This window comes from Camelina sativa, chromosome 15, assembly GCF_030686135.1.
Source record: "Camelina sativa cultivar CO46 ecotype springtype chromosome 15, ASM3068613v1".
Lineage (NCBI taxonomy): Eukaryota > Viridiplantae > Streptophyta > Magnoliopsida > Brassicales > Brassicaceae > Camelina > Camelina sativa.
Genome location: NC_141894.1, coordinates 14633366 through 14655534, shown reverse-complemented (window position 1 = coordinate 14655534; position 22169 = coordinate 14633366). Strand labels below are relative to the sequence as shown.

General features: G+C 39.7%; 1 protein-coding gene, 1 non-coding gene and 1 pseudogene across 2 annotated transcripts; all 3 read left to right on the top strand.

Moving 5' to 3' along the window:
* The first annotated feature begins 4115 nt into the window (after nucleotides 1-4115).
* LOC147926641 (small nucleolar RNA R71) lies at nucleotides 4116-4222 on the top strand. Its single transcript, XR_015583066.1, has one exon. It is a non-coding gene; the product is annotated as a small nucleolar RNA R71 (small nucleolar RNA).
* Nucleotides 4223-15028: 10806 nt separating this feature from the next.
* LOC104748490 (ATP-citrate synthase alpha chain protein 1-like) lies at nucleotides 15029-15721 on the top strand (annotated as a pseudogene).
* Nucleotides 15722-20271: 4550 nt separating this feature from the next.
* LOC147926640 (uncharacterized) lies at nucleotides 20272-21233 on the top strand. Its single transcript, XM_087487131.1, has 3 exons — nucleotides 20272-20595; nucleotides 20662-21039; nucleotides 21096-21233. The coding sequence occupies exons 1-3, from the start codon at nucleotides 20272-20274 to the stop codon at nucleotides 21231-21233; spliced, it is 840 nt and encodes a 279-aa protein (XP_087343257.1).
* The last annotated feature ends 936 nt before the right edge of the window (nucleotides 21234-22169 follow it).

The window sequence follows — 22169 nt, the reverse complement described above, 5'->3', positions numbered from 1 at the left end:
CATCACATTTGGCAATGAAACTGTGAGCGTCTTTGAACAAGGTTGGCCACCAGAGACCTGCTTGAAGAACCTTCTGAGCTGTCTTGAACGTGGCGAAGTGACCTCCATAAGTGGAGCCGTGACAGTGCTCAAGCACCCCCTGTACTTCCCCTTCTGCTATGCATCTTCTGAACAGACCGTCAGAACCTCTTTTGTACAGATAGGGTTCATCCCAGAAGTAGTGGTTGACTTCTCTGAAAAACTTCTTCTTCCTGTAGGGATCCATGTCATCAGGAACTTCTCCACAGACTTTGTAATTCACGAAATCAGCATACCATGGTGCAGTATCCGAGGTGATCGCCATACAGTTGATTTTTAGGTTCTCAACCCCGGCGTCATGCATCTGCTCACAAACCTGGGCGACCAGAAGTTGTTCCTCAGGCATTGAGTCATCTATTGGAATAGCATCTTCGATCCTCATCCTTGACAAGTGGTCCGCAACTCCATTTTCTATTCCTTTCTTGTCAACTATCTCCATGTCAAACTCCTGGAGAAGCAGGATCCATCTCAACAGTCTCGGTTTGGTATCCTTCTTCGAGTAGATGTGTCTCAGAGCGGCATGATCGGTATACACAATGACCTTCGAACCCACAAGATAACTCCTGAATTTCTCGAATGCGAACACAACTGCCAGGAGTTCCTTCTCTGTGGTAGCATACCTTCCCTGGGTCTCGTCCAAGGTGCGACTCGCGTAGAAGATGACATGAAGCTTCTTGTCAATACGCTGTCCCAGAACTGCTCCAACTGCGAAGTCTGAAGCATCACACATGATTTCAAAAGGATGATCCCAATTCGGAGCTTGCACTATAGGTGCTGATACCAAGGCTTCCTTTATCTTGTTGAAGGCTTCCAAACATGCTGCATCAAATTCGAACTCAACCTCCTTGCACAGCAACCTTGTCAAAGGTCTTGCAATTTTTGAGAAGTCCTTGATGAATCTCCTGTAAAACCTAGCATGTCCCAGAAAACTCCTGATGTCCTTTACTGTCTTAGGCGGTTGAAGCCGAACCATGACCTCAATCTTTGCCTTGTCGACCTCAATTCCCCTTTCAGAAATCTTGTGTCCCAGAACGATCCCTTCTTTAACTATGAAATGGCACTTCTCCCAGTTCAGCACCAGGTTCGTCTCCTCACATCGCGTCAATACCCTGCATAGATTCAACAAACAGGAGGAGAAAGTGGAACCGTATACAGAGAAGTCGTCCATAAACACTTCCACTGACTCCTCAATTAAATCCGAGAAAATTGAAGTCATGCACCTCTAAAAGGTGGCAGGAGCATTGCACAAACCAAATGGCATGCGTCTGTAGGCGAAAGTGCCATAAGGACAAGTAAATGTTGTCTTTTCCTGGTCATTTGGGTGGATAGGGATTTGGAAGAATCCACTATACCCATCAAGGAAACAATAATAGGGATGACTAGCTAGTCTTTCCAACATTTAATCAATGAAAGGCAGAGGAAAATGATCTTTCCTAGATACAGCATTCAACTTCCTATAATCTATACACATCCTATGTCCTGTGATGGTTCTAATTGGGATTAACTCATTTTTGTCGTTTTTGATCACAGTTATGCCTCCCTTTTTAGGTACACAGTGTACTGGAGATACCCAAGTACTATCAGAGATAGGGTAGATAACTCCAGCATCAAGTAGTTTCAGGATTTCTTTCTTAACTACCTCTTTCAGATTAGGATTCAATCTTCTTTGGGGTTTAATACTAGCATATGATTCATTTTCAAGATTGATCCTATGGGTGCAAAGACTAGGTGAAATTCCCTTGATGTCATCTAAAGAATAACCAATAGCCTTTCTATACTTTTTTAGCTCAGTTACTAGCATCCCCAATTCATCATCACTCAACCTAGCATTCACTATAACAGGATAAGTAGAATTGGTTCCCAGAAAGACGTACCTGAGCCCGGAAGGAAGAGTTTTGATTTCTACCTTTGGAGCTTTCAGTTCCGACCAGTCGTCAGCACGGGAGTCTGGAATGATCGCAGTTGAGTGAGAGGGGTGCGACCCGATCGAACGGGACAACGGTGTCTCGAGTCGGGTCTTGACATCGGTCGAACGGCAGATATCACGTTCTGAACTCTCTGTCTCAACTACACATACCTCCTCTGCGTCACATATCTGCTCGAATTCCTCTGATCCGTCCGTTTCTTTGTGGGAATCTAGCAGATTCTTGTAACAAGTGGTCTCCCCATGCAGAAACCCTTCTTCTCCATCCTTGGTTAGAGCAGTTTTGAGATGATCTTCTTCAGCTAGTTCCTCCAACAACTCGTCAGCCAATTTATCCATCTCTTCAATGTAGAAGACTTGTCCTCCTATCGTTGGCTTCTTCAAGGTATCTGTGATGTCAAACTTCATAGTGAAGTCGTCGCCCAGATTGAGGTCAATCTTGCTATTTCTGACATCAATGATGGCTCCAGCAGTCGCTAGGAAGGGTCTTCCTAAAATCAGAGGATCTTTAGGTTCTTCATCCATCTCCAGAACCACGAAGTCGGTTGGCACTTCCACGTCTCTGATCCTGACAGGTAAGTCCTCTAAGATACCATGTGGAAGTCTCACTGATCTATCTGCCAGGATGAGGGAGATGTCGCATCCCTTAAACCTTGTGAAACCCAACCTCTTAGCCACAGAGAATGGCATCAGATTCACTGAAGCGCCAAGATCACATAAGCACCTATCAAAAGACATAGGTCCAATGGAGCAGGGTAGAGTGAATGATCCAGGATCTTTGAGCTTCTTGGGTACAACCTTCTTCTGGATAATTGCACTGCACTCAAGACTTAGTACAACCATGCCTTGAACTTCTTTTGATCTCTCCATCACCAAGTCCTTGAGGAATTTCTGGTAGTGAGGAACAAGTGCGAATGCATCCAGCAATGGCATTCTCAACTCAATCTCCTTGACTTGCTTTTCGAACAAGGCTTTGTACTTCTCAGTAAGCTGCTTCTTGAACCTCACTGGAAAAGGTAGAGGAGGCTTGTACGGTGGAGGGATGAACCTCGCAGGTCTGTTTTCAGGAACAGCAGGCTCCTTAACAGCTTCAGGCTCGGATTGCTTCACTGGCTCGACCGGGTCTTTGACTGCTTCGTCTGGGTTCTCCGTCTGAGCGTCATCTTGACCAAAATCCTCCCCAGCTAATTCCTCACTGTCCTCAGTGACGTCTGGAACTCCTTGCCTGGGAGGCAATGTTTTCCCACTTCGCAGCGTGATGGCATTGGCGAACTCCTTGGGGTTCTGAACAGCTTTACCTGGGAATTGGCCAGGCTTTGGGGCAGTAGTAGAAGTCGATTGGCCCTCCATGTACCTTATCTTCGAATTTAGAGTTTCAAATTTGACGTTCAGATCATTGTAGGAACTTTCCATCCTCTGACTAAGGTCAGCAAACTTCTTTGCAGTATCCATGGAACCGCTAGCTTGGCCCTGAAGAATTTGTTGCATCATCTGCTTCATTTCTTGATCTGGGGTTGGTGTAGGCTGAGCTGGTTGAGGGCGGAATCCTGGCGGTGATCCTGAGGGAGCTTGGTAACCCTGCTGGAACTGTTGTTTTGGAACGAATCCTGGATTATAAGGCACAAAAGGTTTTTGTTGCCCTTGCTGTTGTTGTTGCAGCGGGTACACCTGATCTTGTGGATTAGCAACATTGGTACTTCGGTAAGACAAATTAGGGTTCGTCTTGTAGGGGTTGTAACCTTTGTTGTATCCACCCTGATTCTAGACATAGCTGATCTCTTCACTCTGCTCACCCTCCCCATCTGGAACTTGGAAAGGGTCGTCCTCAGAGACGAAGTGGACGCTCCTCTGCTGGCTCAGCAAGATACGGTCAAGCTTCTCGTTGACATTCTTGAGGTCTTTCTTATACTTCTCTTCAGACCCAGCGTCGCCGCGAAATGTGCGGTCATAATCCTCGTTGTAGTTGCCATCGGACTGAGCGAGATTCTCCACCAGTTGCCAACCTTCATCGACATCCTTGTTCAGGAAGTTACCGTTTGAAGCGGTATCAAGCAGCATACGTATTTTGGGAAGGACACCACGGTAGAGAGTACTCAGTAATGACTCGTTGCTGAAACCATGATGTGGGCACTGGCTGTGGTAACCCTTGAAACGCTCCCATGCTTCATAGAATGATTCTGAGCTCTTCTGTGTGAAGCTGGAAATCTCATTCTTGAGACGTGCTGTTCTAGAGTTGGAGAAAAACTTGGCCAAGAATGCCTTCTTGCAGCCATCCCAGGTGGTGATTGATCCCTTGGGAAGGTTTTTCTCCCATTAATGAGCCTTATCTCCCAGGGAGAATGGGAAGAGGCGCAACTTGTAACCGTCCTCACTCACGCCGTTGATCTTGGTGAGACTGCAAAGACGGTCGAACTCGTCCAAGTGGTTGAGTGGATCCTCCATAGGCAACCCGTGAAACTTGTTTCCTTGGATCATGGTGATCAGACCACTTTTGATCTCGAAGTTGTTGTTCTGCACGGCAGGAGGGACGATTCCAGCACGTTGAGTGTGAGTGTTCGGTGCATCCCCAGCACCAATGTTTCGCGGTCCCTGATGTGGTTCATGTTGTTGTTCCATAGTGATGTGTGCGGGATGCTCAACGGGTTGACGAGCTTGTCGTGGGCGTTGCAACCGATTGATTTCGTCGATAACAGAAACGAGATTCTGATGCCCTCTTGATCTGGTGTGCATGCAAGGTTGCAATCAACAGGTTCCTGAGATGCAAAACAAACAAGCAAACAACCAAAACAAGTCAGTATTCAGAATGATAAGTGTAACCGAACTTAATCTTGCAAAACTTGAAATCTCAAATGTAACAAAACGAATCCCAAATGGCAACGGCGCCAAATTGATACTAGGGTTTTTGTGTCTTATCCTAGGAGGTTCAATTAACCTTAAGTGTTGTAGTATTTAAGGTGTCAATCCAAATGGGATGTTGCTAGCAATCAAGATGCAATCAAGAAATCACAAGTCAAGCCAATTCAAAAAGTGTTTTTTCTAACAATCCTAGAATGACAAAAATGCAAACGGAAATGTGTTCTGGAACTAGAAACGAGAATGCAAGACAAGAAATGAAAATTAATAAAAACAGAAACGAGTCTAAGCATGAACTAAAAAGCAAGAAGCGAAACAATCTCAGGAATGTAATATCAATCAAAAGGATAAAAGTCCTAAGGATGGGAGTAATTAATGTCGGTGAAGTATCCTAGTCTACAGGGTGTTTAACATGCCACAAGCAATCTATCCCTAAACAATGAACATCACAACTTAGCTAAACCAATCTCTTGGTAAAAGCTACTCAGACTCAACCACTTCCATACCTAGCTCTCGCTAGAGAAACGTGGTCGAGCAGGCATGACAAACCAGTTCATTCATGTCAACAAACATCCTAGATAACTAATCTCTTAGGCTAGGAACGTAAGTCTCTGGCACTAGTTGGTCAGACATTTCATCGAACACCTTTTGGGTGTGGAAATGTCTCGAACCTAGTTCCAATTGATCAGAGAGAAACTAGTAATTCTAACTCTAGTCCAGAAGGGAGTCATACAAATCAAGCTTAAACACCCTACATCCTAAGATCCTCCACCTAATCTATCCCATCCTCAAGAACTAACGCACTACTCAGATCCGGAAATCATCATCAACAATACAAACTCAGAAAACATTGAAACAAGCATTCTTAGATAGGTAAAAATAAGATAAACAAGTTTGTAGAAGAAATCAAATGCAAATACTCAATGTATCAAAAGATATCTGGATACAAAGTCTGAGAACGGTTCTTGGTGGCTAGGGAAACCTTACAAAATAAAACGAGATAAAAACTAAGATGATGTCGCAAAGACTTAACAAAACGTATTTATAGTAAAGACATAAAATCCCTAAAACTTAAAACGACAAGATCAAGCGTCGGTTTGGGAATCTCCTGAAGCGTGTAGGATGGAACGTCTCCCTGACATGTGCGAACGAGTAATGGCTCGAGTGAGTGATGGCGTTGGCTCGAGTGGAGTGATGGCGTTAGCTTGACACGACAGCGCGACTCGAACGGCACGAAAGCGCGACTCGAACGGCACGACAGCGCGACTCGAACAGCACGACAGCGCGACTCGATCGGCACGACAGCGCGACTCTATCTGGATGTATACGCCTCCACTAAAACGATGATAACTTTTGAACCACACCTCCGATTGGCTTGAAATAAACGGCATTGGAAAGATGACTCAATTCTCTACAACTTTGATGAAGATGTCGAAAGCTGAATCCCACGACAGCGCGACTCGAACGGCACGACTCGAACGGCAACTTGATCGGCACGACAGCGCGACTCGATCGGCATGACAGCACGACTCGAGCGGATGTGTGATGACGGAATGATGGCGCGACCCGAGCGGATGTGTGATGACGGAATGATGGCGCGACTCGAGATAGCCTGGCTCCAAAGTCTCCTAAATACCTGAAATACTCCAAAATGCACGAGGTATGCGAAGATAATGCAAGAACTACCTAAATATGAAAAATGTACAAAAGAGAGTAGAAATTCATGCAAAACAATTAGTTATCCTAACTAGATGCATGACAAAAACATGCTTAGCAGAGACAAAATATAGACATATCAGCCTGCCTGCAGCCAAGACTCTCTGCTTTTGAGTCTCCAGTAGACCTCCTCTTCTCGAAAAGCCACTGTTAACGCCCACTTGATATGACGCAGCTTTTGGAAGTTAGGGAAAACCTTTGTTGATTCCTCTTCCAAATCTCTTCTAAGTAACTGAATCTGCTGTGAAGAATTCGTCGGGTTCCGACGCTTCCACCTTGATAAGGCACGTCTACAAATAGACAATTAATATAGTAGGATATATATATATATATATATATATATAGGTTTTTTCACTGTTCTACTAAGACTACTGCCAGGTGCCCTGGTTGTCCGAGAAACCTGAGTCGCACAGCCTTCTAATCATCTTAGTATTGCAAACGAATGATCCGTTACATCTTTAACAGTTCAACCTTGTACAAATGTACAGCTTTTGACGTCTCATGGTGTATAGTTTATAATTAGAACTTAGTTTGAATTCATCGGACCAACGAATAATAGTTCTCTCAAGTTTTAAGAAACAAGACACGTGAACCCTATATTCATAATTGACCAGCAACACGTTACTCCACCAATAGGAAATATCTTCATTATTCCTATTTTTTCTTTTCTCTTATCATCCTCCATATGATGATTAGTGCGCTTATTCTCATATAGATATATCCACATGAGCAATGTATATCAATCTGGAGTCGGTCCTCCTCCTTCTTCATTGATTATGTTTCCACCAACGTTTGTCAATCCGGTCTTGACAATTTTCGATCATGTTTTTTCACGAGGATGACCTTAACATCTCCTCTTGAATCGATCAGACCCGGTTTGGTGTTTCCAACATGCATGGTTCTTTGGATTTCACGTTCACAAACTAATCCATTTTATATCAGAATTATGTACAACCTCAAGAAACGTTGTTATAAATGAATCATGCATGTTTTGTTGTGTTTAGGGATACCGGCGCTTGGTGCCACTGCCAACAGTATCAATCATTTCTATGAAACCGAAGTAAGGTGTAGGGTCATCAACAACCCTGAAAAGTATTAGCCGTAACTTGCGCATCAAGTCTCAATCCCTGCGATCACGTAACAAGATACGCTTACGATTGATACGATTACGATTGTACATCAATTGTAACTAGATTTTAATCTGTGCTACACCGCGGGCCGATTTTATAGTATATATATTTTTTAATTAGTCAAAATAAGAAAATTAAATAAATGTAAGATTGTATAATGTATAATCTTGAAATTAGTAATATTGGATATTTTGTGACATACAGATTTTTGTTCTTGGCATTTATGTATAATGACTGTATAATTTGATTTTTTAATTTTGATTCGAGTAGATTATCTACAATTTTAGACACTTGTTTGCATCATCAAAACAATGTTTCCTCATAATGTTACTGTATAAGTTATAAAATCTATGTTTTTAAAACTTATTCTATGTATTACTTGTAAACCCTTTTTTTGTTTTAAATCACATTGGGTCTGTGGAGGCCCATTAAGAGGAAGATTATAATCTTACACTAGTAAAATTTAATCATATAGTTGCGATTTTTTTGCTACGACAAAAATTATAACAAATATTAATTATAGTTACAAATTAGTAACGAAATTATAGATAATAGATATCGTAGCTAATTGGTTACTATGCGTAACTATATAATGACAAATAGTAATAAACATAATTTGTAACAAAATTGCTATAAATTTAGAGACACTAAATGTTGTAACAATATTGCACACAACCCAAAATGTAACAAATTGTAGTAAACCACCAATATTTACTCCAAAATATTCACAATAAGCATGAGTCCAAGACTTAGAGAAAAAAACACAATAACATTTCACTATACAACTAGATTAAGACCCGTGCTAGAGCACGGACTGAAATTTATTTTATTTATATTATAATTTTTATATAAAATATAATTAATGTGATTGTTTTCAAAAGGTTTTTTGGATAAAATATTATGCAATAAAATCATATGCTAAATATGATGACTTGAAAAAAGACACATGTTTTGTAAGTTTTATATTGTTAATGATTTTAGATAAGTACACGTGCTATAACACTTGTTAAAATTTTATTTTATACAATATTTTGTATATTTTATATTTTAAAATTTTTTTTAATATGGTGCATTAGTTTATATATGTGAAGTTATTTCAACAATGTATATTCTACATCATGACTTTAATGTCATTATAATATATAATTTTGTAAATTTGGCTTTTAAAAAGCAATTTATTATATTATGAGTAATTTAATATATTGTTATACTTTTTGATTTAATATACATGGTTTCTTGAAATTCTTTTATATTATAGTGACATATTATTGACATTGCTATAACAAATCAATTTAGAGTGTTTATAGTTTCTAACTTTTATATCAAGTTTCAATATTTTAAAAATATTTCAAATTAAATTATTTAAAGTTTATTATATTATATAAAACTATAAAATCAACAAAAAATATGAAATTGAATTTAAATAGTCAAATTTTGACCCGTTACTCAGTAAAATTTTTAATTCAATAGATATTATTTTTAAACAATAATATTACTAAAGCTTGAATATTTATAGATTGAACAATTTATATTTCTTTTAAAAATTCAACTTATGGTATATCCGGAAATAAAACTATTTTTTAATTATAGTAAATAATGTGATAATTTATTTGTTTCACAAAATAGACTCATATATAAAAATGAGAGATGAATTATAATGATAATTAACAAATTAATATGTTACGTTAGATAATATCAAATGATTCTTTAGAATATTCTTTTAAGATTTTCAGACATAAATTAAAGTTGTACCCACTATTTAACTTGTAATCAATTAATCTATAACATATTTGTAACCAACTTATTAAAAGTATATAGTATACAAAACAATGTTGTTTAATTCTGTTTTATTATAAAGGAGATGTTTGGTAAACGAAAAAAAAATTATAACAAAAAAAAGGTCTCGAGCAACCTTCTTCTTCTCCTCTCACTATACTCGATGTTTCCGATCTACACATCGCTGCTTTAAATGAACCGTCTCCCGCACCCTCCTCCCCTTCGGCCATCTCCTCCACCTCCCATTCCTCCTCCGACCCACCTCACCCAAACCCTAATCACTTTCAATCTAACATACATCCCTTTCTCACCTATGAAACTCGAATTGGAGATTTCCCTTCAACAAGCTAATTGTCTTCTGCACGAAAATGTCTTCGGTCCAGGTAAGTCTCGTTTGTTGTGCTAAGTTAACGAGACTGAATGATGAGAACAAAAGCTTGTTCTTCTCTTATTCCATAGAGGGCCTTAAATAGCCAATTACACAAAGCGACTGCCTCCTACATTATCGGAGGTCTTTAACAAACGTGAAACAATCAACTAAGCCACAACTCCTTATACAACGGAGCCTTATTCTAACAATGCGAGACTAAGTCTAAACGACTAAGTCTAAACAACTCAACAAATTCCTTCCCTAAACTGATAATCGCCAATATATCAGTTTACTTTGGAACCTCCACAAGCTCGAGTCTCTCCTTCAGCTTCTTGAACGTATCTAACTTCAGTGGTCTGGTCTTGAGTTCCACAATGTATCAGCTTCACTTTGCCTTCCTTAGTTAAGTCTCTCAAGTAATGAAACCGTACCTCAATATGCTTGCTTCACCCATGATGAACTGGATTCTTTGACAATTGAATGGCTGAACTATTGTCACATTTGATTGTAATGCACTCTTCATAACTTTTGCCAATCTCATTAAGCACTCTCATCATCCAAATCCCTTGTGTTGCACATGACACTGCTGCAATATATTCTGCTTTCGTAGTCGATAGAGCAACAATAGGCTACTTCTTAGAACTCCAAGAGACAGATCCTCTCGCCATGAGAAACACAAAACCAGAGGTGCTCTTCCGATCATCTAAGTCACCAGCATAGTCACTATCCGTAAAAGCCTGAAACTCTTCTATCACTCCACGCTTATACATGATACCAAGCTCCATGGTTTCTTTGACATACCTCAGTATCCTCTTTACCACTGCGAAGTGTGCTTCAGTTGGGTTCTCCACATACCGACTAGCCAGACCTCCTACAAACGCCAAATCAGGTCGAGTAACTGTGAGATACATTAGGCTCCCTATGATCTGTTTGTAAAGTGTGGCATTTATAACTGCTCCACCTCCTGTCTTCGAAAGCTTTATCCCTAGTACTATTGGATTGTTCACCCCATTGCTTGCAATCATGTCGAACCTTTCAAGAACCTCTCTCGCAAATTTCCTCTGACACACATAGATACCTTCTTCCTTCTGCAAGACCTCCACTCCAAGAAAATATCTCATCTTCCCCAGATCAGTCATGTCAAATGCCTTCTTTATCGACTCCTTGAACTCAGCGATCTTACTCTCACAATTGCCAGTAAAGATCAAATCATCAACGTATAGACTAACAATGAGAATCTGACCTTGTTGTTCTGTTTTGAAAAATAGCGTATGCTCGAAGTCACACTTCACAAATCCTTCCGGAATGAAGTAGCTTTCTATCTTGTTGAACCACGCCCTCGGTGCTTGCTTCAGACCGTACAAGGTTTTCTTTAGTTTGTAGGCTTTCTCTTCATCTCCTTGCTTCTTGTAACCTTCTGGCTGGTCTACGTAAACTGTTTCATGTAATTCTCCGTGTAGGAACGCACTCTTTACATCAAGTTGGTAGATGATCCATTTTCTCTCAGCTGCTTTAGCAATAATCATTCGAATTGTATCCCATCTTGCTATTGGAGCGTAGACTTCATTGTAATCGATCCCAAACCTTTATGCATACCCTTTTGCAACCAAACGAGCCTTAAACTTGTCGATGTCACCATCTTCGTTGTACTTAGTCTTGTACACCCATTTGACTCCAATAGTTTTAAAACCCTTAGGCACTTCTGTCAGTTCCCACGTCTCGTTTTTCTCGATGGACTCCAGCTCTGCTATCATTGCTTTTCTCCATTCCGGATACCTTACTGCTTCATCATAATTCACAGGGTCACTAATGGCAGTAGTAACCTGATGAGCATAATCTTCGATGAAATGGGCATAAACTTCTTCTTTTGATAGAGCAATCCCACACTCATAGTCTTGCAAATTGGTGGGAGTTGCTCTATCTCGTACTGGCTGCAGCTTCGGATTAGCACCTGCAGCTTCTTGTGGTGTTTCTTCTTCTGGTTCGGGTTCTGGTTCTGCTTCATCGACCTCTTGCAGATACTCTTCCTCACCCTTCATGATTTCTCCATCATTTTCCCAAGTGAGAACAGAAGAAGATTGAGTTGAGCTCGAGCTCTCTGCATTTTTCCTTCCCCAATCCCAATTCTCAGCTTCTTCAAAGATCACATCTCTGCTTACTGTGATCTTCTTAGAAATGGGATTGTACATGCGATATGCTTTTGACTCCTCACTGATGCCAAGGCAGACACACTTACAGCTCTTATCATTGAGTTTTGTACGCTTTGCTTCTGGAATGTGGACGTGACCAATGCACCCAAAGACTCTGAAGTGCTTCATATTTGGTTTGATGCCGCTCCACACTTCTTCAGGTGTTTGATCTTGTAGTGCATTAGTAGGACTGCGATTCAGAACATGCGTTATCCAATTGACTCCTTCTGCCCAAAAAGTTTAGGCATTTTTCTGTCTGACAGTGTGCTTCGAACAAGATTCATGACAGTTTGGTTTCTTCTCTCGGCGACCCCATTTTGTTGAGGCGTGTAGGCAGCTGTTATTTGACGTTTAATGCCTTCAGATTTGCAGAAATCTTCAAACTCTCTGGAGCAGAACTCTCCACCTTGGTCTGTTCTTAAACAACATATTGCCAAACCAGACTCTTTCTCCACACTCGCTTTGTAGTTTTTGAACATTTGAAACGCTTCTGACTTCTCTACAATTAGGTAGCTCCACATCTTTCTGCTGTGATCATCAATAAAGGTAAGAAGATACCTCTTTTGTCCCATGGAAGCTGGAGTGATTGGTCCGCATATATCAGAATGCACTACAACACTCTCTCCATGAACTTTTCTTTGGGAATGAATCTCGCTTCTGCTTCCCGACGAGACAGTTTTCGCACACTCTTTTGCATGATTCAATGTGAGGGAGACCGTCCACCATTCCCTTTGAGCTTAATGTCTTTAAACTTTTATAGTTCAGATGAGCAAATCTGCAATGCCAGAGGTGTGTGTCATTGGTTGTCTCCACTTTGAGACATGAGTCTGCTCCCATTGTTTGAGCAACGATCACGAACATTCGGTTTGCACTCATCAGAGTCTCAATGATGAGTCCTCTTGATGGATGATAGATTTTGCAGAAACCTCCTTGTATTAGAATCGCCAACCCCTTATCTTGCAATTGCCCTAGACTCAACAGATTATTGCTCAGCTTCGGGACGTAATAAACGTCCTGTATCACCTGAATCAAGTCATTCAGCAAGAGTTCTTCCTCTTTGTTAAACTCCACAAAGTTTTCTTGTCTCTCAACGCCAGGACATTCAAACTGAAAATGTCCAAGTTTATGACACTTGTAACATTCCACCAACGCCTTGTTGAACGATCCTCCTCTGCCACGTCCTCTGCCACGGCCTCGGAAAGAACCTCCACTTGCTCCACTCCAGTTGTTGGCTTCATGTGTCACCTTTAGCACTTGCTCTTCTTTTATGATCCCCTTAGCATGCCTTGTGATTTTCTGCTCATGACACTGTAACGAACTTTGGAGTGCATCTACCGAAAGACTGCTTATGTCTTTGGATTCATCAATCGAACATACTACATATGTGAACTTTTTAGAGAGCGTTCTTAAGATCTTCTCCACGATCTTGAATTCTTGCATCTCTTCTCCAAGGTTTCCCATATCTGTTGCAACTAACAACACTCTTGAGAAGTACTCTGCAATGCTCTCTGTTTCTTTCATCTCCAGAACCTCAAAGTAGCTATGAAGTTGTGCTTGCCTCACACGCTCATCACCTGGAAACTTGGTTTTCAGAGAATCCCATAGTTGCTTGGCCGTGTCCTTCTGAATTATCTGTTTCAGAACCGACTTGTCGATTGCTTGAAACAAATAGTTATTCACCTTCAAGTCAGTCAGCTTCTTATCAGCTAACTTTTGTCTCTATGCTCCATTGAGGATCTCCCCAAGAGCTGGCTCAACATAGCCTTTCTCGATCAGATCCCACCACTCCTTGGATCTCAAGAGATTCTCCATTAGCATGCTCCAATGCTCAAAGTCACCATCAAATTTTGGAGTTGCAAGCATGCTCTGACTCTCTCCTGACATCGTGTTTCACTCACCCTTTTGGACTCTCTCTCTCTCCCGAAATTCTCACCACTCAGATCTAGCTCTGATACCAATATGTTGTGTTAAGTTAACGAGACTGAATGATGAGAACAAAAGCTTGTTCTTCTCTTATCCATAGAGGGCCTTAAATAGCCAATTACACAAAGCGACTGCCTCCTACATTATTGGAGGTCTTTAACAAACGTGAAACAATCAACTAAGCCACAACTCCTTATACAACAGAGCCTTATTCTAACAATGCGAGACTAAGTCTAAACAACTCAACATCGTTTTCTCTTGCGCTTTACAGATTGTTCCAATTTTCTTATATTTTGGGATTTTTTATTTTTATGAATTAGTTGAAACTTTTGAGGTTGATTTGTAGATTTGAATTCTGATAAGGAATCAAAATTTCAGATAAATTAGGGTTTATAAGTTAGGGTTTAGAATTGGGAGTGATTTAAACCGGTTTTACCTGCAGATGTACAATTTCTCACAAAGAGGCTCCGTTGCAATGTTCTGACGAGGTTGATCCATTGGCAAAGGTCTGGTTTCCTAATAACCACCATATAATTTTGGTAGTAATCCTAATTGTAAGTTTGAAGAAGAATGAATTATAGCTTAGGTCGCAAGTAATGAGAGAGTTCAAGAGAGTATGAGTGTATCGAATCAAGAGAGTGTAGAAGTATAAAAGTGTAGAAGAAGAAATTATTATTTCTTACTTGATATGGTTCCTAGATACAATCTAAATATAGACACTGACAATCGAATATTCTAAGTATATGCTGTACACAATTACACATAATGATAGTGACATTTCCTTAAGATCACATGTGATCTTTGTTTGACCTCCCACTTTCGCACACACTCACCAACGGCTCCAAGAGGAAGGATCTCGAAGTCTTGTGACCGTTAGAGGCTGCTCTTCATGGACTTAACTCGCTAGGCCTCCAAACCGTACGGACGGTCCGCCATGTTGATTGTACGGACGTACGGACATGTACGGACAGTGGTGTGTGTTTTCATACTAATCACTGGTTTACTAATAACCACCATAACTTTGAGAATGTGCACATAACTAACTAAGCCCTCGAACTTGCAGATGGGGCGACATTGAATTTCCTATGCCATTTGGAAGGGTAATGCTTCCCACAGAGAGCTTTAACGGACTGGACAAGAAGGTACCATCATTGTGACATTAATATAATAACAAATGTCTGTCTGCTTCATCGTTTTGTGACTAGTAAAGAGCTTTCTTTAATATGCACCTATTGTGGTGGCAGACAAGTGCGTCTTTGAGGTTTACCGTTCTGAATCCCAAGAGACGTATTTGGACAATGGTAGCTGGTGGAGAGCAAGTGTCATCTATGCTGATACCATATGTTTCCTTAAGAATCAGAATCATTACTGAGACTTTCTGCATTTTTCCCCTGAAACAAGTACAACATTCAAAAAAAAACTTTAGGTTGGAGATCTTGGGTATGCATTTGAACTTGGCAACTACGCTGAATACATTGGAGCACCCAAAGAAGATGAGGTCTTGCAGTATGCCAGGGTCGTTATCGATGTAAGATTAACTTATTTTCTCCTTCCATAGGACATTTTGTTCATGTGACTGGATAATAACATTACAGTACTGCAGTGTGCTACAGATAACCCGGATGGAAAAACCAGAGCTCTTGTGATTGGAGGCAAAATTGCAAACTTCACTGACGTTACTGCTACTTTCAATGGCATAATCCGCGCTCCTAAAGAAAATCTAAGTCAAGAAACCTTGAGTTTCTCTCAGATTCATTACTGACTAAAAGGGATCAAAGCAAAACAATCTTTTCTCATGTTGTCATTATATTTCTTATGACAGGAATTTGTATCTAATTTGTAAGTTCCTTTTAACTTGTTTTAAATTTTTATATGATATGGGATTCTCTTTAGGTTCATTTGGGTTTGAAAGTTAAACCATTTTTTAACGGAGATAGAGCAGCTTTTATTTTCTAAAACTGCTGAACTTTGTTTCGTATCTTCTTGTGTGCTCCAAGTTCTAGAGATAGAGAAGCTTCTCTTTTCTTCTAATCACAAGACATGTTAGTATTTTGTATGGTAAGTTAGTACATTAGTGTGATTGTTCTTGTTTTTTCTAAATGTTTAACTACGTTACAGGTTTTTGCATTGAGATATAGATGATAGTGAAATTAAGCATCAAACTTGTTTAGTTGGTTTGGTTTATGAAACATCAATTAGTTGATTTCCTGCTGGTTCATGATGTTCAGTTTCATGTTCAAGGCTTGTCTTACTTGCAGTTACCATCTATTATTCATACTGATACTTGTTTTTCTCTTATTTTAGATCATGTTCATGAGGTATAGAGCAAAGAAGAGACAAATTAACTCTTCTATGATTCACAACTTTCAGGGTATGTATTCTTTCCTTTATACTCTTGTTAAACCTGTAAATCTGTAGCTATTGATATATTTGTTTCAACTTAATTTGGTTATATCCGTTTGATTCTTAGAACCTCCTCATAGAATTAATTGGTTTTTAAGCTATGTATATGAATCGCCGATGCTAGAGACAAGTAATGGTTCTGAATTCTATGATTATGGAGGAAGTGTGAATGGATAAAGGATATGTAATTGTTGAATATATATCTTATATATATGTAAAAACTATATTCTGTTTCAGTTGGCTCATTTGTGACTGCTTGATGTGTTTCTTGTTTTCCTTTCCAGCTCTAGTTCTCCTATTCAATTCACCATCTGTAAGTAAAACTCTTTCAGTCTTAGTTTCATTATCATGAATCAATGTGTGTGTGTGGAAACTATGCAGTTTGTTGACGACTTTCAAAGATATTAGAAGCACAGTGAGCAGCAGAAAAGAAAGACTTACATTCATTATCACAGAGTGTATCAAAAAGGTTGTTAAGGATGCTGGTGTTTTTTTTTTTTTTTTTTTTTGCTCAACATCAACTTTCCATTAACCAAATGATACAACCAAATCAAAGGCACATTACATTCGCCCCAATAGACTTGGACCACAAAACAAATGCAATGGTTGATCAAGTACAACCCTGGAACACTAGGCGGATCCAACGCTATATAATCAAGAACCATTGCATTTTTTAACCACAGCGAGATAGATAACACACCACGACTCGGAGTGATATCATCTCTTAAATCACCTAAATTAACCTAATGACACGAAAACAAGTACTAACACAGAGAAGGCCAAAAAACTACTACTGAAAACAATCAAATCCCAGCTATGAGAACCTCTGGATCGACATGAAGAACTTGTCCCAATAACTTTAACACCCAAAGGCGCATCATCAGAAGAGCTTGGTCTTTTTGGCTTTCACTGTTCCGGTTCTAAACCTAAAATAGACAATACATCCGACTGAACCGACCAAGAGGCACGAAACACCACTAGCAAGAGCTACAACTTTTCCAAACTAATCACACAAAAAAACCCGAACGCTAATCTTCTCAAGATAAAGAATTGAAGCACAGATTAGCATATCATCACCTCACGGTGCATAATTGGAAAGGCCACAACGCAAATGCCTTGTTGTCTCGCTTCTTAGCCGGAATGACACCAGAAATTGAGGAAGCTCTCGAGAGAGCGTTGGCTATGAGGATGTCCGCAAATCTCAGCCACCGGCACACCTGAAGCCTCCCCAACAACCGGTAGACTCTAAACAACCCGATTCAACCATACACCTCCGATCTACTAGCATCTCCGGCGGAAGGATGGAGGAGATAGGAGGTCGCGATCTGAAACTCAGATCCAACTCCCCTAAGCTGCAAGGAAGGTTTCCCGGAGCAGCTTCGACCCACCACCAGTCTTCGGAGAGGAAGGCGAGCCGAGATCTCGTCGTCCGCCACACCGTCAGGACGCAACAATTGGACTGCTCAGTACGCCGGGGAGGAAGAGAGCGGGTCACTACTGGAACGACTCGACTGGGACTACAAGCTAAAGAAGAAAACAGAGCCCTCTCACACCGCCAGCGAAAGCCTTGGGCGGCGGAGAGGCAAACAAAACCAGCAGCGGCTAGGGTTTAGAGGAGACTCAGAAGAGAGAAAACAAGGTTTTTTTTTTTTAGGACGAAAGTGACATAGTACCTCATCTATAATGTAATAATGGTATGGTCATTACCTTATTGGTCAAGTACTATCCCCCTGTATCTAAGAGATTGATTAGAAATTTAGAGGTGGATGCTGGTGTTATTCTTCCAAAACTTTAAGATACAAAAATTAATTATTTATTTTATGTAACGTAACTATGTATGTAAAATCTGTTTTGTGGAATGCATGTTCTCCATAATTTATATAATAATCTATATATATATATATATATATATATATCTAATTAAATAAACTTTGTAAAACAGGGGTCAAATATACAAATCTATATTCAATTAAATTTATATAGCATAAAATAATGATATAACATTCTACGGATAATTTGTCTCAATTTGTAACAAATTTATGACAAGTAATTCTAAAGATTATTGTGAAGAAATTAGAATTTTGTTACTTTTTATAACTACAAGTTACTGATATCTCTGTTGCAATTTGTAACTGATAGTTACAGAGAAATGTAACAATTAGTAGCAAATAACGATAAATTAATTTGTATCTAATTTATAACAATTTGCCACAATTTGTTATAAAGAGTTATTTTGCAACAACCAAATAGTTACTAATTTTTTTTGTCTCAAATTTGTAACTAATCTTTTTTAGCTACGCAAATCTATTTATATCTACACATTTTTTAGTGACTATACAAATCTTTTTTACTAGTTCTAGTGTTGAGCTGAGGATCCTCAACCTTCTAAAACTTTGTCAAGCTTAGGAAGTTTGAATCCGACTTAGGATCACTCACAGCAACATAGGTTCCATTTACAAAACTCAGTTTGTATAAATGATTGGTCGGACGGAATTGACCAACTGCATGAGTCAAAGAGAATGTTTCGATGGATCTCCACGATCCAATGGGTAGATGGTTGACATATCTATTCACCAAGTCTTTTTTCACGGAACCGTGAATTTTTATTCCCTATAATATGATTTATAAAATACTAAGTTAGCCAAAGTTAAATAAAGATAGATTTTATTAAGACTGGTGCTCACCGTCTCGTCAGCTAGAATGAGCTCAAGTGTCTCTCCTGTGTTAGCGGTGTACTGGCGTCAGTTATGAAGGACTTTGACCTGGATTCTCCATGCAGTCTTTGTAAGGCCAAATGTCTCTCAGAAAAGCGAAAGATGCTGCCATTGTTGTTTTTGTTTGTTTAGGGTTGTTATGGTTGTCGAAGGATGGTTGTGGAGCTTTGTTTGTGTGGCTGTGTTTATATAGTTTGCAGTTTGGAATAGTTATGATTGCGGATCAATTCTTGAGAATAATTCTGATTCGAGTTGTTTGGGAAGGTCTGATTTTGTTTTGCTATGATTGAGATTTGATTGTTCCATATTTATCATGATTATCATATTCAAATGAGATAATTTTCTTTTTTTAATATTTTATGATTGATTCATGATTCCGTTTTTCAAAATTTGGTAGATAATCAGGGATGCAGTCGAAGGAAGTGCTATATTTCCGGGTATATATGAGTAAGTTTCGCCAAATTTTGTTGATGATTTGCAAAATTAGGTTGGAGAATATTTGGAGGAGAAGAATTAGACGACAGTAATATGATTAAATTATGGAAATAAATGAATTTGATTTCTGAATGTGATTGCGAAAGATTAGAGATAGATGATTTTTATTTTTATATATTTAATAATTTAATAATAATTATTATAATGGCATAAGATGTAAATAGTTCTCAACCCTAAACATTCTTTGTCAAAGTTGCTGTGAAAATGTTAATATAAATAATTATATAATAATTATTATAATGGCATAAGATGTAAATAGTTCTCAACCCCAAGCCTTCTTTGTCAAAGTTGATGTGAAAATATTAATATAGATGATTTAATAATAATAATTATAATGGCATAAGATGTAAATAGTTCTCAATCCCAAGCCTTTTTTGTCAAAGTTGCTGTGAAAATGTTAATATAGATTAGATTTTTCAAGATCTCTCTCTAATGTATAAAAGGTTTGTAATACAACATTGAATGATACACAAAAACTTTATTTTTTATGGTATCAGAGCAGAGATAAACTTAATTTTTCTCTGAAACTAATCGACTAAGACAATGTCAACCACCAACGATGGATCAAACCCACCGATGAACCCGACCCTGAACCCGACAACGACTTCGAAAATAACGACAACGGATGTGTGACGTACCATATCTTCGTACGACCTAACGACGGCTGACAATCCGGGAGCAGTGGTCTTGTGGTATGAAGATGGCATTGTGCTCTCGAAAGAAATTTGGGTTTCTCACTGAAGTAATCCCACGACCTGATGAAGGATCTCCCGATCTAGAAGACTGGTGGACCATCCAGGCTTTGCTTGTGTCATGGATCAAGATGTCCGTCGATCCGGGTCTACGCTCTAACATCTCTCATCGAGATGTTGCTAAAGATCTGTGGGGCCACTTGAAGAAAAGGTTCTCCGTGACGAATGGACCAAGGGTTCAACAAATCAAGGCTGATCTTGCATGTTGTATACAAAAGGGTCTCACTATTGAGGCTTACTTTGGAAAATTAACCCGTATTTGGGACAGCATGGCAAGATATCGTCATCTATGCATGTGTAAGTGCGGGAAGTGAGAGTGTGACCTTGGCACACTTCAGGAGAAAGATCGTGAAGAAGATAAGGTACACCAGTTCCTGGTTGGACTTGATGACACACTTTATCATACGGTGCGATCAAGTTTTGTCTCGCGCATTCCGATTCAACCAATGGAGGAGGTGTACAATATAGTTCGTCAGGAAGAATATTTGGTGAAGAACGTCACCAATAGTCGTGAAGAAACTGCTGAGGTCAGTGCATTAGCGGTTCATGCTATGCAACAGTTTCTTCGCGAAGAAAAAGACAAGCAGGTTGTGTGCAAGCATTGCAACTGTGCTGGTCATTCAAGCGAGAGTTATTACGGCGTCATTGGATATCCGGAGTGGTGGGGGAAAGGCCACGTTCTCGTGCATCATCAAGTCGAGGTCGTGGACGTGGAGGTTCAAAAGGCGGTTCAGGACGTGGTCGTGGTATGATGTTTGCTAACGCTGTTCAGGTTGCCACTCCAAGCTCCGCGCATGCTAACTATGTCATCACCGATAATGATCGTGATAAGGTGCAAGTCTGCGATGCTCAATGGATAGCCATTAAAAATCTCCTCAACGCCGGCAAGAACAATGAATTTGAAAATTGACTGGTATGTGTTATCTTCTTTTTTGGATCATGGATACGGGTGCTGATGCGGACATCGATCCTACCATCCAAACCGTTGAACCAGTTCATGTACTACATCCTGTACCAGAAGTACGAGAAGGCCCTATGACACGTTCAAAGGCTAAACAGCTAAAGAAGAGGTTTAACCTAGCCGTTCAAGACATTGTAGGCTCCCTAGAGCTGAAGGACGTCAACTGGTCTGTACCACCATCATGCCACCATAACGGATATGATCACATTGCCGAGGAAGAGCTTGCTGAAGCCTTCACCCAAATGAGCCTTGATCAAACCAGTTCCCCAGGTATGAAGCCTCTTTTGGCAGGTCAAGGAACCTCAAGAATTCAAGAGAAGACATTGGAGCTGCCAGAGACGTGTGATACAAGCTACACCTTCAAAAGCGATCAAGGTAGTGAAGATCAAGACCAAGACATAGAGGACATGGACGAGCATCAAGAGACTGATCAAGATACTCTAGAGGAACCCCAGGAGGACCCCTACTCCAATAAACAAGCCAACAATCAAGTACAAGACAAGAACCCTGAAGTAGCACATCGAGTAGTTCAAGAAGTGATTCAGAGAACATCAATTGGGCCTAGATCGCATCCAGGTAAGTCTTATTCAATATTTTCGATCCTTGCAGGTCCCACCAACCCCAACAACGGCTAGAAGACTTCCTCATCAAGAGATGTCAAGTCTACTTTAGCATTTTCTTTTATTAGCTTATTTACTTTCCAAAAACAATGGTTTTGTGTTTGATTTTATTTGCTTTCCTTTGTTGCATTTTCTGCATTTATTTTTCGGCCTTAAGGCTAGCTGAAGGACTCTTATAAAGTCCCCTTGCAGCAGTTGTACGATTTTCACCTTTGATTATCAATAAAATACTGAATTTTCATACTTCTTCTCTTTAGGTGTTCTT